The sequence below is a fragment of the Prionailurus bengalensis genome, chromosome E2, assembly GCF_016509475.1.
Source record: "Prionailurus bengalensis isolate Pbe53 chromosome E2, Fcat_Pben_1.1_paternal_pri, whole genome shotgun sequence".
Classification (NCBI taxonomy): Eukaryota; Metazoa; Chordata; class Mammalia; order Carnivora; family Felidae; genus Prionailurus; species Prionailurus bengalensis.
The window spans coordinates 16,956,752-16,972,323 of NC_057352.1; the positions used below are offsets into that span (position 1 = coordinate 16,956,752).

At 37.0% G+C, this 15,572-nt stretch overlaps 1 protein-coding gene across 1 annotated transcript in view; it reads right to left on the reverse strand.

Annotated features, from left to right (window-relative positions):
- Nucleotides 1-1,711: 1,711 nt before the first annotated feature.
- The window catches only part of LOC122494297 (zinc finger protein 850-like), a 52,608-nt gene continuing 38,747 nt past the window's right edge, over nucleotides 1,712-15,572 (reverse strand). Inside the window, exons 4-7 of the mRNA XM_043599363.1 lie at nucleotides 14,567-14,683; nucleotides 9,871-9,922; nucleotides 8,479-8,521; nucleotides 1,712-3,390 (exon numbers count right to left, since the gene is read on the reverse strand). Of these exons, the coding sequence (XP_043455298.1) occupies nucleotides 1,904-3,390; nucleotides 8,479-8,521; nucleotides 9,871-9,922; nucleotides 14,567-14,683 (1,699 nt within the window). The 3' untranslated portion in view covers nucleotides 1,712-1,903. The remainder of the gene's footprint in view (nucleotides 3,391-8,478; nucleotides 8,522-9,870; nucleotides 9,923-14,566; nucleotides 14,684-15,572) is intronic.

The window sequence follows — 15,572 nt, forward strand, 5'->3', positions numbered from 1 at the left end:
GAAAAACTCTGCAAGGATAAGTAACATGGAGGGGAAGAGAGAAAAATAGCATAGCATAGTATGGTCAAAAGGGAAGCCAGCTTACTCTGTCATGTTAGGGGCACCTGGGTGGCTCAGTTGGTTAAGTGTCCGACTTCAGCTCAGGTCATGATCTCACACTCCGTGAGTTCGAGCCCCACGTTGGGCTCTGGGCTGACAGTTCAGAGCCTGGAGCCTGCTTCAGATTCTGTGTCTCCCTCTCTCTCTCTTTGCTCCTCCCCCACTTGCACTATCTCTCTCATTCTTAAAAATAAACATTAAAAAAATTAAAATATGTACATGTTAAAAGGTATGCATGGATTATTTCAACAATGAAAAGCAGACAAGCAAATACAATATGCCAAGTAGGATGCTACATGTGACATTCCTTATAAACACAAAAAGTGGAGTTAATCACAGTATTTAGCCATAGATGTTTGGTAAAAATGATGGTACAGTCATATATATTAACATTATTAATACACTTAATCACATGGAATGTTCTGTATGACATATCTTGTCATTAAAAAGGCAATTTATGAGACAATTTGAGTAATGTCATTACATTTGCTTTTAAAAATTTATGAAAAGATCTGTTCCAACAATGTGACAGTAGCTATAGTCCCTTGGGAGGATGAAAGGTAAATTTATTGGCTTCTTTGTAGAATTAAAAAATTTAGAAAAAATTATCACAACAAAATATCACTTTTATAAAATAAAAATATTAATTTATATATACAAATAATGATATCATTTTATCAATATTAAAATATATATCTTAAAGTGATGCTATTTTAAATAAAATGGTACAGATGTAAAGATATGCAGGTAAAACTTTATTCTAAAAAGATCAATTGAAGAGTTCCGAAATTGGATGTTGGGGTATAAAAAGACTGTCATTAAATACAAGCTTATAACACTAAAAATATAAAATATCATGAAACTGTGCATAAATAGCATCAAGAAATAGGTACTGAATAAGTTGCACTGGAATAAGAATTTTGGTGATGGAGTGCCTGGGTTGCTCAGTCAGTTAAGCGTCTGACTTTGGCTCAGGTTATGATCTCGCAGTTCATGAGTTCAAGTTCTGCTTTGGATTCTGTGCTGACAGCTCAGAGCCTGGAGCCTGCTTCAGATTCCATCTCTCTCTGTCTCTCTCTGCCCCTCCCCCACTCGCATTCTATCTCTCTCTCTCAAAAATAAATAAACATTTTAAAAATTAAAAAAAAAAGAATTTTGGTGAGAACAAAATAAATTCAAATTTTTAATGTACAACTTATAATAGTATAGTATTTTAGCTATGCATAAACTAAACAAATTATAGCTATATAAAAAACAAAGTTGATTTAACATATTTTAAAATATGAAAAAATACAACAAAAAAGATTTTTTACCTTCTCCACTCAAGATTAGAAAGTTTTAAAAATTGGGGCACCTGGGTAGCTCAGTTGGTTAAGTGTCCAACTTCAGCTCAGTTCATGATCTCACAGTTCATAGGTTTAAGCCCCACATCAAGCTGTGCTGACAGCTCAGAGCCTGGAGCCTGCTTCGGATTCTGTGTCCCTCTCTCTCTCTTGCCCCTCCCCTGCTCATGTTCTGTCTCTGTCCCTCTCTATCAAAAATAAACAAACATTAAAAAAAAATTAAAATAAACAACAAAGTTTTTAAAACTTAGAAAGGAATGAGTTGTTGATAGAGGCCTTCCAATATTCATTTTATTCTTATGGTAGTTAAACTGTGAAACACATAAGTCATTCTCATATCAATTATATTTCTACATTTTCTCACCAATAAATTCTTAGGATTTCTCCTATTATGTTTCTAGGGTTTATCTTCCATGCCATGTTACCTAAAAGATATGCTTAAATACAAAGCTTCCTTTATACTATTTCTTACTATTATGAACTTTTTGATGGCGATTAAGATTTGAACCTCTTGCAAAAGCCTTCCCACATTTCTTACACTCATAGGGTTTCTCACCAGTATGAATCCTTTGATGCAGAATAAGGTCTGAAGAACGAAGAAAAGCTTTCCCACATTTGTTACAAGTGTATGGCTTATCACCAGTATGGATTCGCTGATGCCGGGCCAGGTATGTTGCACAAGTAAAAACTTTCCCACATTCATTACATTCCCAGGCTTTCTCACCTGTGTGAATTTTCTGATGTTGTATAAGTATTGAGTCCCTACTCAAGATCTTTCCACATTCTTTACATTCATATAGTTTCTCATCAGCATGAATTAACTTGTGTCGAGAAAGTTCTGATGAACGACGAAAGGCCCTTCCACATTCCTTACATTTGTAGGGTTTCTCACCAGTATGAATCCTCTGATGTTGAGTAAGATCTGAAGACTGACGAAAGGCTTTTCCACATTCCTTACATAAATATGGTTTCTCGCCTGAGTGAATTCTCTGATGTGCTGTAAGTATTGAGCCAGTACTAAAAGCTCTTCCACATTCCTTACATTTGTAGGGTTTCTCACCGGTATGAATCCTCTGATGCCGAATAAAGGCCGAAACATTACTAAATGCCCTAACACAATACTTACATTTGTAAGGTTTCTCACCAGTATGAATTCTTTGGTGTTGAGTAAGGTATGAGGAATGACGAAAGGCTTTTCCACATTCTTTACATTCATTGGGTTTCTCACCTGTGTGAATCCTTTGATGTACTCTAAATATTGAACTTGTACTAAAAGCCTTTCCACATTCATTACACTCATAGGGTTTTTCACCAGTGTGAATTCTCTGATGGCGAATAAAGGCTGTACCATTATTAAATTGTCTAACACAGTACTTACATTGAAAGGGTTCCTCACTTGTATGAATGCTATGATGTAGAAAAAACTGTGAAGCATTAGTAAAGGCCTTCCCACTTTCTTTAAATTCATTAGATTTCTCCTTAGTAAAAATTATCTGATGTTGTATTAAGTGTGGGCCACTATTCAAAGACTTCATACATTCCTCACGTTCATAGGATCTCACACCAATATGCACTGTATGATGTGAACTAAGTTTTGAAGTTCTACCAAAGGCCCTCCCATATTCCTTATAGTCATAAAATTTCTTGGCTGTATGACTTTCTTGATGTGTAGTAAGTTTTGAGTCCTGTTCATAGGCATTCTTATATTTTTTGCATTCATAAGATTTCTCTTTGGTATTAAATGTTTGATGTAGAGAGAGAGATGTATGCTGAATGAAAGGGGACATGTCTTCAGAGGTACACGAGACTTGGCCAAAATGTTTTTCCTGAGATCCTTGTTTAAGTCCACGCTTAGTAAATCCTTCCATTATAACCCATTGAGATGAATTTATTTTATAGTTATCCTTTTTCAGAGATAATTTCTTGCTCTCACACCTAGATTTATATTCTGAAAGAAACCACAAATAAGACATTCACTTTTTTTGGTGGTGGTGGGGATAGACACAAAACTTAGAAAAGGCAGAATTACATTGACATTAATCTATAAATGTAAATGTAAATTATAGTTCTTATATGGTGGTACAATTTGAGAGATAAAGTATAGAAATTGAAAAGTGATAGAGAAAGGCATGGGGAAAGGGATCAGAAAAAGATTAAGTCAATGATTCTTAAAGTTTGGAATAAGTTCAAAGTATACTTCGGCAAAAACCCGAAAGTCTGATAACCTAGTCTAGGTTATTTAATAGGCAAGTAACTTCTCTCACACATTCAGTGTAGCAAATATCATAGGAGGATATTTGCCAGTTTCTAGCAAAAATTATATAAGTATTTATCCTTTGAGCAATCCCAGTTCTAGGAACCCAAACATAATTTTAGGAAAGAATCTGAAGAGATTTATGCAGAAAGTTATCCACCACAGATAACTTTGTAAGAGCAACTGACTATAACCAATCCAAATATCCACCAACTTGATACTACTTGAACTCACTGTAGTGTATGCACACAGTTGACTTCTATGTAATTGTATAAAGAAATAAGAAGTATCTATATATTCCTATTGAATGATCTTCATCACTTTTTTAAGTTAAAGAACAAGGTGGAGTAAACTGTATCTAGGGTATGCTGCTACCATTTATGTAAGAAAGAGGATATATAAAGATATGTGCATAGATGCTCACATTAAACAAAACAGAGAAAGGATAAATCATGAAGTTTATACAAGATATACTATGGTGGGGGAATAAAAAAAATGGGAGGGGTAAATTCAAATATATAACACAAATGTAGTAGAAATTGATATTAGGTGAGGAATATGCTATTTTTGCAACTTTTTGGTATATATAAAATTATTCCAAAACTTAAAACAAAAGAAAAAAGAAGTCATGCCCATAAAAATCATGAAAAAATATGTACTACTTCTATTGAACACTTTCTGGAAGATGTAGGAATAGTGATGAGACTAGAAAGGAGTATCAGTTACAAGCATAGGAAAACAAAAAACAAAACTGAAAATATTTGCAAATTTTGTGACTGTCTGCATGGAAACTCTACTAACTACTGGAACTATTATTTCTAATAATTAATGAGCTATGGCAAAAATAAACATATAACACCAAGAAAGATAAATCAGTTTTATATGTCTTTTTTTTTTTTTTTTGCCACTGTCTATATGGAATGATTTTCACAACTTGTTAACAATTATTGAAAGAAAACCAGGACAGTATGGGGCGCCTGGGTGGCGCAGTCGGTTAAGCGTCCGACTTCAGCCAGGTCACGATCTCACGGTCCGGGAGTTCGAGCCCCGCGTCAGGCTCTGGGCTGATGGCTCAGAGCCTGGAGCCTGTTTCCGACTCTGTGTCTCCGTCTCTCTCTGCCCCTCCCCCGTTCATGCTCTGTCTCTCTCTGTCCCAAAAATAAATAAACGTTGAAAAGAAAACCAGGACAGTAAAAAAGAGTGCAGAGAGAATAAAATGTAAAATGTAAATCATGTAAAATCAGGAAGGAGAATTAAGAATATACATGTGAATGTGCTTTATTTCTGAAAAAATAAATGCAGAAAGGATTAATCAGACTACCCTAACCCCCACCCTCACCCCCCAAAAACTTTTTACCTAGATTGAGAGGGGCAATGAATGAGAGGCAGAGAGAGAGGAAAAAGAGCAGAGAGAGAGGGGAAGAGAATCCCAAGCAGGCTCCGCACTGTCAGCATGGAGCCTGATGCGGGGCTCAAATTCATAAACTGTGAGATCACGACATGAGCCGAAATCAAGAGTCAGATGCTTAATCAACTGAGCCACCCAGGCGCCCCCTAAGTATATTTTTATATTGACTTTTGAAGCATGTAAATGTTTTATATATTCCAAGTATAAGTTAAAAAAAAAAACTTAAACTCAACAATTAAAATAAACTGCATATTAAGCTGAAAATGCACAAAAAAGAATTAATCTAGCAATTTTTCAAACTGTACTCTGATTAGAAATCCTTAGTGTAACATATTCTAAGGGAAAACAGGAAAAGAAACAAAGTGTAATAAATCATGAATATGGCTTCAGGTAGGTTTTCCTGTCAGTAGTTGTACGATATTCTAATTTTGAAACCGTTCTGTAGTATTGGGACAGAGTCCCAAGTCTTGGGACAGAAGACTTGAGTAACTATACTCATGTTGGAGGAAATAGGGTTTTTTCACTGTTCAAGAAAAAGTTACAAAACTGAAATGCAGAAAAGTGAGACAGAATCTCACCTTTGGACTTCAATTAGAGTTATTAGTATTCAATTATGAAAGGTAGTTTCCTGGGGCACCTGGGTGGCTTAGTTAGTTAAGCGTCTGACTTCGGCTCAGGTCATGATCTTGTGGTTCGTGAGCTTGAGCCCCGTGTTGGGCTCTGTGCTGACAGCTCAGAGCCCAGAGCCTGTTTCGGATTCTGTGTCTCCCACTCTCTTTGCCCCTCCCCAGCTCACACTCTGTCTCTCTCTCAAAAATAAAGATTAAATAAAGAGAAAATAAATAGAGAAAATAAAGAGAGAGAGATAGGTTCCTGTCTCTTTCCATTTAATGGATATAAAAGCAATGGCAATCCAGTAGTAATAAGCACACTACACACTCATATTGGTCAATCAACATCATTCCCTATTACAAGAAACTAAGACTTTAAAAAAATTTTTTTTTAAATGTTTATTTATCCTTGACAGAGAGACAGAGCATGAGAGGGGAGGGGCAGAGAGAGAGGGAGACACAGAATCTGAAACAGGCTCCAGGCTCTGATCTGTCAGCACAGAGCCCGACGCGGGGCTCGAACTCACACTCACAGACTGCGAGATCATGACCTGAGCCAAAGTCGGACGCTCAACCGACTGAGCCACCCAGGCACCCCAAGAAACTAAGACTTTTAATGAATGAGCTGGCTAATTCCAAGTTGGGAGCAAGAATAATACAAGATGAGACTGGAACATATTTTTGTTCCAGGAAAGAAGAAGGTCATTAAAGATTCATGCACTCATGAAAAAAAAAGGATGCAGAAGCTAGCTGTAAGGGGCTTTCAATGGCCAAATATGAATGATAGTTTAATAACAAAAAAGAATGATTACAATGGGTTATAAGATACTGATTTTTTAATTTTTTTTTCAACGTTTATTTATTTTTGGGACAGAGAGAGACAGAGCATGAACGGGGAGGGGCAGAGAGAGAGGGAGACACAGAATCGGAAACAGGCTCCAGGCTCTGAGCCATCAGCCCAGAGCCTGATGCGGGGCTCGAACTCACGGACGGCAAGATCGTGACCTGGCTGAAGTCGGACGCTTAACTGACTGCGCCATCCAGGCACCCCGATACTGGTTTTTTTAAAAGAAGCAATGAATCTGTAGTGTTTCTCAACAAAAGTGGAAAGAAAAATCTCTTTTTAACAAAGCAAGGCCAACCAATAAATGCAGAAAGAAAGCGATAAAATTAGAACTTTTCTAAGCTCAATGTAATAACTGTTTTGAATAAGAATGAATACCAAACATTTTGGGTGAAAGATTTCTAGAGGATAGTTATACGGTCTTCAAGTATTACTGCACTAATTATTTAGTATTTATAAGGGGGGAAATGTACCTTTCCAATGGAAAGTTCTGGCAGTCGTCTCCAATCACCTTGACTTTGCCTCCTGATATGATGAATTAAGAAGTACACAACCCCGGGGTGCCTGGGTGGTTCAGTCGGTTAAACGCCCGACTTTGGCTCAGGTCATGATCTCATGGTTTGTGAGTTCGAGCCCCATGTCAAGCTCTGTGTGTCTCTCTCTGTTCATCCTCTGCTCTGTCTCTCTCTCTCTCTCTCAAAAATGAATAAACATTAAAAAAATTTTTTAAGAAGTACACAACCCCAAGTATCAAATCAGACAAAATTGCTTAATGTGAATTCAATATTGGGGTTGTGCTTAGATAAATCCTGAATGTAAAACATTATAGGACAATTTGACATTCACTGTTAAAAATATTCTTGTTTGAAAAAAAATGGGCAAGATATTGTTCTTGATTCCAAGACTAAAAGAAACATAGCATAATTTATTTTTAAAAAGATACACATTCCTCAAGATGATGTAATAAAATTGAACATATGCATTGTATATATTGCTGGAAAAAGCTTTAAAAATCGTCTACTTTTAGGGGCACCTAGGTGACTCAGTCAGCTGAGTGTTTGACTCCTGATTTTGTTGTGGTTGTGAGATTGAGCCCCACATTGAACTCTGTGTTGAGCGTGCAATCTGCTTAAGACTCTCTCTCTCCCTCTCCCTCTGCCCCTCTCCTGCTCACCTACTCTCTCTCTCTCTCTCTCAAAAAAATTGTCTACTTAAAAAAAATCGATCATACTGGGCACGTGGGTGGCTCAGTTAAACATCTGACTTCAGCTCAGGTCATGATCTCGCGGTTCATGAGCTCAGGCCCCGTGTCGGGCTCTGTGCTGACAGCTTAGAGCCTGGAGCCTGTTTTGGATTCTGTGTGTCTCTCTCTCTGCCCTTTCCCCATTCATACTCTCTCTCTCTGTCTCTGTCTCTCTCTCAAAAATAAATAAAACATTAAAAATTTTTTTAAATCAATCATAAAAATATGGGAAAAAACTACTTACAAAAGAAAGTATAGAAGAATGGAAGTTTCAATTAGAAATTAAAATTGGAAGAATCTGAAAGACAACCTCATTATGCAAGTATATCTCTATTATTATATATTAATATTATATCTAAAGTTTATTAAGAAAGGAAGGCATATGATATAGTGTTTTAGAGGAAATCCATGATGAATTTGTATATATGTGTATGAGTTTGTGTGTGTATATAATATAAATGCATGTAATATGTGTGCTATAGTTATCTATTTATGGGATGTAAAAACTCATTTTAAAAATTGATTTTGAAAGTTAACTTCTATCTGTTCATCAGCAATTCAGATGAAAACATGTCCATTATATCTAAACTTCTTTGATTTGACTTGGAGAGGCAATGTAGCTTATGAGCTAAGAAGCATGTACAGCTTGGGTTTAAACCTTATCTCCAACACTTACTAGTTGTTGACCTTGGACAAGTTACTTCAAGTCTCTGTGTCTCAGTTTCCTCTTCTGTAAATAGGAAAAAATAGTATTTTTGAAAAATAAAAATCTAATTATGTCATAGCTCTGCTTAAAATCTTTTACTTATTTCCACTTCAGTCAGAAAAGGTTCAATCATAATTTGCAATGTCATCATAAACTGACTCTTTCCAACATACACATCTCTGATCACAGCTCATACTCTTCTCTTTGTTTGCTCTATCCCAGACATTCTGGTCACCTTGGTGCTCCTTATACACAATGAGCCTGCTTGCCTCAAGACGTTTGTACTTACTGTGCCTTCTGCCTTGAATCATCCATGTTCATGACCTTCTCCCTCACTCCCATTCTATTTTATGCTGATTGCATGCATCATGCAATGCTTGATCATCCTCCCTCACCTCAATCTCTTCTTGTCTGCAACCTCTACTATCCTATTCCAAGCACAGGACCTTTACACCCAAAACTCTCTACCAAGATGACTGCAGTCACTCCTAGGGCTCCAACTATTACAACTCTGTGAGGCTTTTCCACCATTTAGTCTTTAGCCATTTTCCCTGGTTGTGGTATTTGAACCGCAAATAATTCTACAATTATAATTAATTCTACATTTTGAATGATTTTTATGGATTTTTAAAAAAGTTTTTATTCAAATTCCAGTTACTTAACATGCAATGTAATATTAGTTTCAGGTGCATAATATAGTGATTCAACACTTCCATACATCACCCAGTGCTCATCACAGCAAGTGTACTCCTTAATCCCCATCACCAATTTTTCTCAATCCCTAGGCTATAAGTTTCTTAATAGCTGATATATTTTATAATGTTCTAGAAAAATATTCTCCACAACACAGAATATTAGGAAGTGTTGGCTGAAAGAATGAATACATGAATAAAATAATGACTAAAAAAACTGAATATATTGAATACCAAAATGTTTAAAGGCATGACACATGTATAGACCAAAGGCAAGAGAGAGTGAACTAATTGGAATTAGATCTCACATAAAAGTAGAAGCTTCTCATTAGAATTACCTACTAGGAATAGGCAGAAAACATGAGAGAAAAGAAGCATGGAGAGTATTAGGTTGAAGATGGAGGTGTGGGCATTTGGAAGTTCATAGTGTAGTTTACTTTTCTTAATAGTTGTTGGACTTTGAGAGGAGATTCCTCTAAACATCTCAAAGATGTGGTCTCCTCACTGAGCAGCTGGTTTATATCCAGCCTTCCTTTTCCCTTACATAATCGTCAATCACTTACCTAGGTACGGGTCCCTTGTCAGCTCACTGTCAAAAACACTCCAAGGCTCCTTCCCTTGCTCCAGTAAAGAAATCACATCTGGCTTGGGAATGCAAAGTCCTACTCACAAGAGAAGAAAGGAGATTTTTGTTGTAGGTATCCCAGGACTCAAATCCTGTCCTGTGAACAGCAAATAAAAGGTGATGCCACTATTGGAAGGGCCACAAAAAAAGCAGAGAAGATGGAGTTGGCCTTGGGACCAATGAAACTACATATTCCTGGGGTGCCTGGGTGGCTCAGTTGGTTGAGTGTCTGACTCTTGGTCTTGGCTCAGGTCACGATCCCAGAGTCATGGGATCAAGCCCCACATCAGGCTCTACACTGAGTGTGGAACCTGCTTGGGATTCTCTCTCTCTCCCTCTGCCCCTCTCCCTTGCTCTCTCAAAACAAACAAAAACAAAACAAAACAAAACAAAACAAAGCCATACATTCCCAACTCTACAAATCTCAAGCCATTTCTTTAGGAATAGGGAAAGGAAATACATAGGATATATGAGAGGAGTTGAGAAATTCTTCTCAGGGAAAGCAAATATTCTAGAGCACTCTAGACTTTTTGGATAAAGGTATACTTACCAACTGAGACCAGGTTGCTATAATTTTCCAACATTACATATTTGTACAAATTCCTTTGAGTCGAGTCCAGGCATTCCCACTCTTCCTGAGAAAAGTCGATAGACACATCCCTGAATATCACAAATCCCTGAAACAAAAAACCTGAGTTATTCTTGTGTAATGAAAATAAATGACTTCATGGTAGAAGGAGAGATGAGAAACAAAAGGAGAGGAAGTAAAGGAGAGTTTTGGAGAAATGGAAAAGAAAGAAATGGAGAGCAAATAGGGTGGGTTCAATACCTGTGATATGAGTGAAGACTAGAGTTAGTGTTAATCAAAGAACAGGACTCACACAACCCAATTCCTACAGATAAAAACTGTGCCCAGTGAGTGAATTCCAAGGTCCATTCTGGTTTTAAAATATACTAAATCCAATTAAGAGGAACATCCCAATTAAAAAACGAATGAGTATGTAGTATATTCTCAATAAAGAGGAGTATGCTCCTGCTTCCCCTTCCTCCCTGAAAACTCAAATTATAAATAATTGGTAAAGTCTTGAAAGGGTATCAGAGGATAACATTTTAGAATAATAGGAATATAAAGAAGATCTTAACATTTTGGGGGTGCCTAGGTGGCTCAGTTTGTTAAGCATCCAACTCTTGATTTCGGCTTGGGTCATGATCTCATGGTTGGTGGGTCTGAGCAGAGCGCACTTGGGATTTTCTCTCTCCCCTCTCTCTCTGCCCCTTCCCTCCACACCCTCTCTCTGAAAATAATAAATAAACCTTAAAAAAATCCAAAATTTTTCAATAATCAGAAAGTAGGTCACATGAAACATACCAGAAAACAGAAACACAACGGCCTGCTCAATAGTGGCCCAAAATGGGGTGCATGGGTGGCTCAGTGGGTTAAGCATCTGAGTTCAGTTTAGGTCATGATCTCACAGTTCATGAATTCGAGCCCTGCATTGGGCTCTGTGCTGACAGCTCAGAGCCTGAAGCCTGCTTCAGATTCTGTGTCTCCCTCTCTCTGCCCTTCCCTCACTCATGGTCTCTCCGTCTCTCAGACAAAAAATAAATAAACACTAAAAAATGCTTTTTAAAAAGTAGTGTCCTAAAGTGACAAACAAAACAAAATTTAAAATGTTAACAAATTTAGGGCTGCCTGGGTGGCTTAGTCAGTTAGGTGTCTGACTCTTGGTTTCCGCTCAAGTCATGATCTCACTGTTTCATTGGTTCAAGCCTTGCATCAGGCTCTGTGCTGGTGGCACGGAGCCTGCTTGGGATTCTCTCTCTCCCCTTCTCTCTCTGCCCCTCCCCCACTCATACTGTGGCTGTCTCTCTCAAAAATAAACTTAAAAAAATTTTTTTAATGTGACAAATTTTGCAATACTGAGATATGAACTCTCAACTAGAGTCATTTATTCAGTCAAAATTTATACAAATGTGAGGTTGTATAAGACATTTCTGCAGAAGCAAAGGATCACATATGTTATCTCCTCTGCACCATTACTCTTTTGTTGTTTTTTATTCTTTTATTTAAAACAAAAGTTTCATCTTATTGAGGTATAATCAACACATGAATTGCATATGTTTAAAGTGTACAATGGGATTATTTGACATATGTTTATTTTATGAAATGATTACCACAATTAGGTTAATTAACATATTCATCCCTTCACATAGTTACTATGTGAGGTAACATAAGTGAGAACACATAAGTTCTACTTTTTTAGCAAATTTCAAGTACATAACACAGCATGATTAACTATAATCACCACGATGTACATCAGATTCCCAAAGTTAATTCACCTTATCACTGAAGGCCTATATCCTTTGACCAGCATATCCCTATCTTTTCCTCCAACCCAATCCTCCTTTGTAACCACCATTTTATTCTGCTTCTGTGAATTGGACTTTTTTTTTTTTTTTTTTTTAGATCTCACATATAAGTGAGATCATTACAGTATTTGTTTTTCTCTGGCTAATTTCAGTTAGCATAAAGTCTTCTAGATACATCCATATTTTCATGGCTGAATAGTATCTCATTATATGTTGCTGTCTTTCTATCTATCTATCTATCTATCTACTTACCTACCTACCTACCTACCTATCTATCTAGATGTCTATAAAGAGAGCTCACATCTATTTTATCCAGTCATCTATCAGTGGACACTTAGGTTGTTTCCATATCTTGACCATTGTAAATAATGCTGCAAGAAAATGAACATGGTAGTGTAGCTATCTCTTCAGGATACTGATTTTGATTTCTTAGGATATATACCCACAGATGGAACTGCTGAATCATATAGTAATTCAATTTTTAATTCCTTGAGAAATCTCCTTACTGTATTCCCTAGTGGCTGTACCACTTTACATTCAACCAACAATGTACAAAGTTTTCTTTTTCTCTATTTCCTCACCAACACTTATCTGTTGTCTTTTTGGCAACAGGTCTGAGATGATATCTCATTGTGTGATCTTCAGATTTTCTCTAGTGATTAGTGATGTTAAGTACCTTTCTCTTAAAAATTTTTTCATGTTTGTTTATTTTTGAGAGAGAGAAAAAGAGCACACGACTGCAGGAAGGGCAGAGAGACAGACACAGAATCTGAAGCAAGCTCCAGGCTCTGAGCTGTCAGCACAGAGCCTGACACAGGTTTTGAACTCATGGACCGTGAGATCATGACTTGAGCCTGTCAGAGGCTTAACCGACTGAGCCACCCAGGCACTGCTAAGCACCTTTTATATACCAGCTGGCTATTAGTATTTCTTTTTTAGAAAAATTCTATTCAGGTCCTTTCCCCATGTACAAATCATGTCATTTGTTTTTGTTTGTTGTTTATTTGTTTTGTTTTGTTTGCTACTGAGTTATATAAATCCTTATGTATTTTGGATATTAATGGCTTATCAGATATATGGTTTGCAAATATTTTTTCATTCCATACATTGCCTTTTCATTTTGTTGACTGTTTCCATTGCTAGGCAGCTTTTTAATTTGATGTGGTCCTGCCTATTTATTTTTGCTTTTGTTGTCTGTGTTTTTGGTGTCATATCCAAAAAATCATTGCTCAGATGAATGTCAAAAAGCTATTTCTTTACATTTTCTTCTAATAGTTTTATGGTTTCGGATATTACATTTTCTTTATCTTGTCATTCATTTTTTCTTTGCTCTTATCTGACTGGGTAATGTCAAATGACTTGTCTATGACTTCACAGATTCATTCTTCTGCTGGGTTAAGTCTGCTGTTGATGCATTTTTCCTTTCACTCATTGTATTCTTCAGCTCCATATTTCCTGTTTTTCTTTTTTATGATTTCTATATCCTTGTTAAAATTTTTTTGTTTGTGCATTGCTTTTCTGATTTCATTGAATTATCTTTCTATATTTTCTTCTTACTGAGCTTCCTGAAACAATTATTTTGAATACTTTATTGGGAAAATTGCATGTCTTCATTTATTTGGGGTCTGTTACTGTAAAATTATCATGTTTCAGGGCATCTGGCTGGCTCAGTCAAACATCTGACTCTTGATTTCAGCTCAGGTCATGATCCCAGGGTCATGGGATCAAGCCCTGCCTCTGGGTCCTCACTGAGCACGGAGCCTGCTTAGGATTCTTTTTCTCTCCCCCTGTGCCCCTCTCCCCTGCTTTCACTCGCTCTCTAGAATAAAAAAAAATTAAGGGGCACCTGGGTGGCTCAGTTAGTTAAGTGTCCAACTTTGGCTCAAGTCATGATCTCACAGTTCATGGGTTTGAGCCCCATGTGGGGCTCTGTGCTGACAGCTCAGGGCCGGAGCCTGCTTCGGATTCTGTGTCTCCCTCTCTCTCTGCCCCTCCCCTGCTCATGCTCTGTCTCTCTGTGTCTCAAAATTAATAAAACATTAAAAAATTTAAAAATTGTTTAAATTAGTTTTCTTTATTTTTGAGAGGCAGAGAGAGACAGAGCGTGTGGGGGGGAGGGGCAGAGAGAAAAGGAGACACAGAATCAGAAGCAGACTCCAGGCTCTGAGCTGTCAGCACAGAAGCCAATGCAGGGCCTGAACTCACGAACCATGAGATCATGACCTGAGCCAAAGTCAGACGGTCAACCGACCGAGCCACCAGGCACCCCACATTAAAAAAATTTTTTTAATTTAAATCATCATGTTCCTTTGTTAGTGTAATGTTTCTTTGATTTTTTGGTGTTCACTGAAGTTTTATATAGTGTGTTCACATTTTCAGAAGCAGACTCTTCCTCCTGTCTTTGCTGATTTGCTTCAGAGGAGAAATGCCTTCTTTCAGCCTTTTCTGTGGACTGAAAGGAGGTAGTAAAGGATGTTTTATATCAGGACTGGGGAGCAAAAGAGCAAAGAGTTACATAAGAGATCAAGAAAGAGAAAAAAAAAACATTAGCACAGTGGCAAGAGAATATTCTGGTATAAACATAAAATGGAAAATCTAGGACAATAGATGGTAAGTAGACATGAAGACAAAACTGTCCAGATGGGCTCACTAGGCAGATGGAAGACCATGGGACACTCTCCAACTAACAATGTTCTATACCTTGTGAAAATTGTATGGTGCCATTAATGAAAATTGACATTGTTTCTAAAGTTGGGGTCAGTTACTATAAAATTATCATGTTTCAGGGCATCTGGCTGGCTCAGGCTATAATTATACAAGCAATGTTTCCATGAATAATATCCTTGTGCATATGCCTGACACCAGTAAGATAAAGTCCTAGAATTGGAATTGCTGCTGACAAGACATGAATTTTAAAGTTTTGAAGAAAATTCCAGCTGGCCCCTATTGAGGCAGTACCTACTGATTCAACTTGCCTACCAAGATGGTGTGAGAATATTATTTCCCACTCTGTGCCCAACATTTGCCTATATGAGAAGTAAAAATGGAATTTCTCATTTATACTTCAAATAATATTGATAATTATTTTTACATTATAAGAATGAGTGCTTCTGCCTAGTTGTTATTGCAGTTCATATTCTATGAATTATTTTTTCATATTCTGGCCACTTAAAATTTTTTTTTAATTTATTTTTTTAATTTAATTTTTATTTAATTTACTTTTTATTTATTTTAGTTTCGATTTAATTTTTAATTTATTATTTTTGAGAGACAGAGTGTGAGTAGGGGAGGGGCAGGGAGAGAGGAGACACAGAATCTGAAGCAGGTTCCAGGCTCTGAGCTATCAGCACAAAGCCCAATGTGGAGCTCAAACTCAC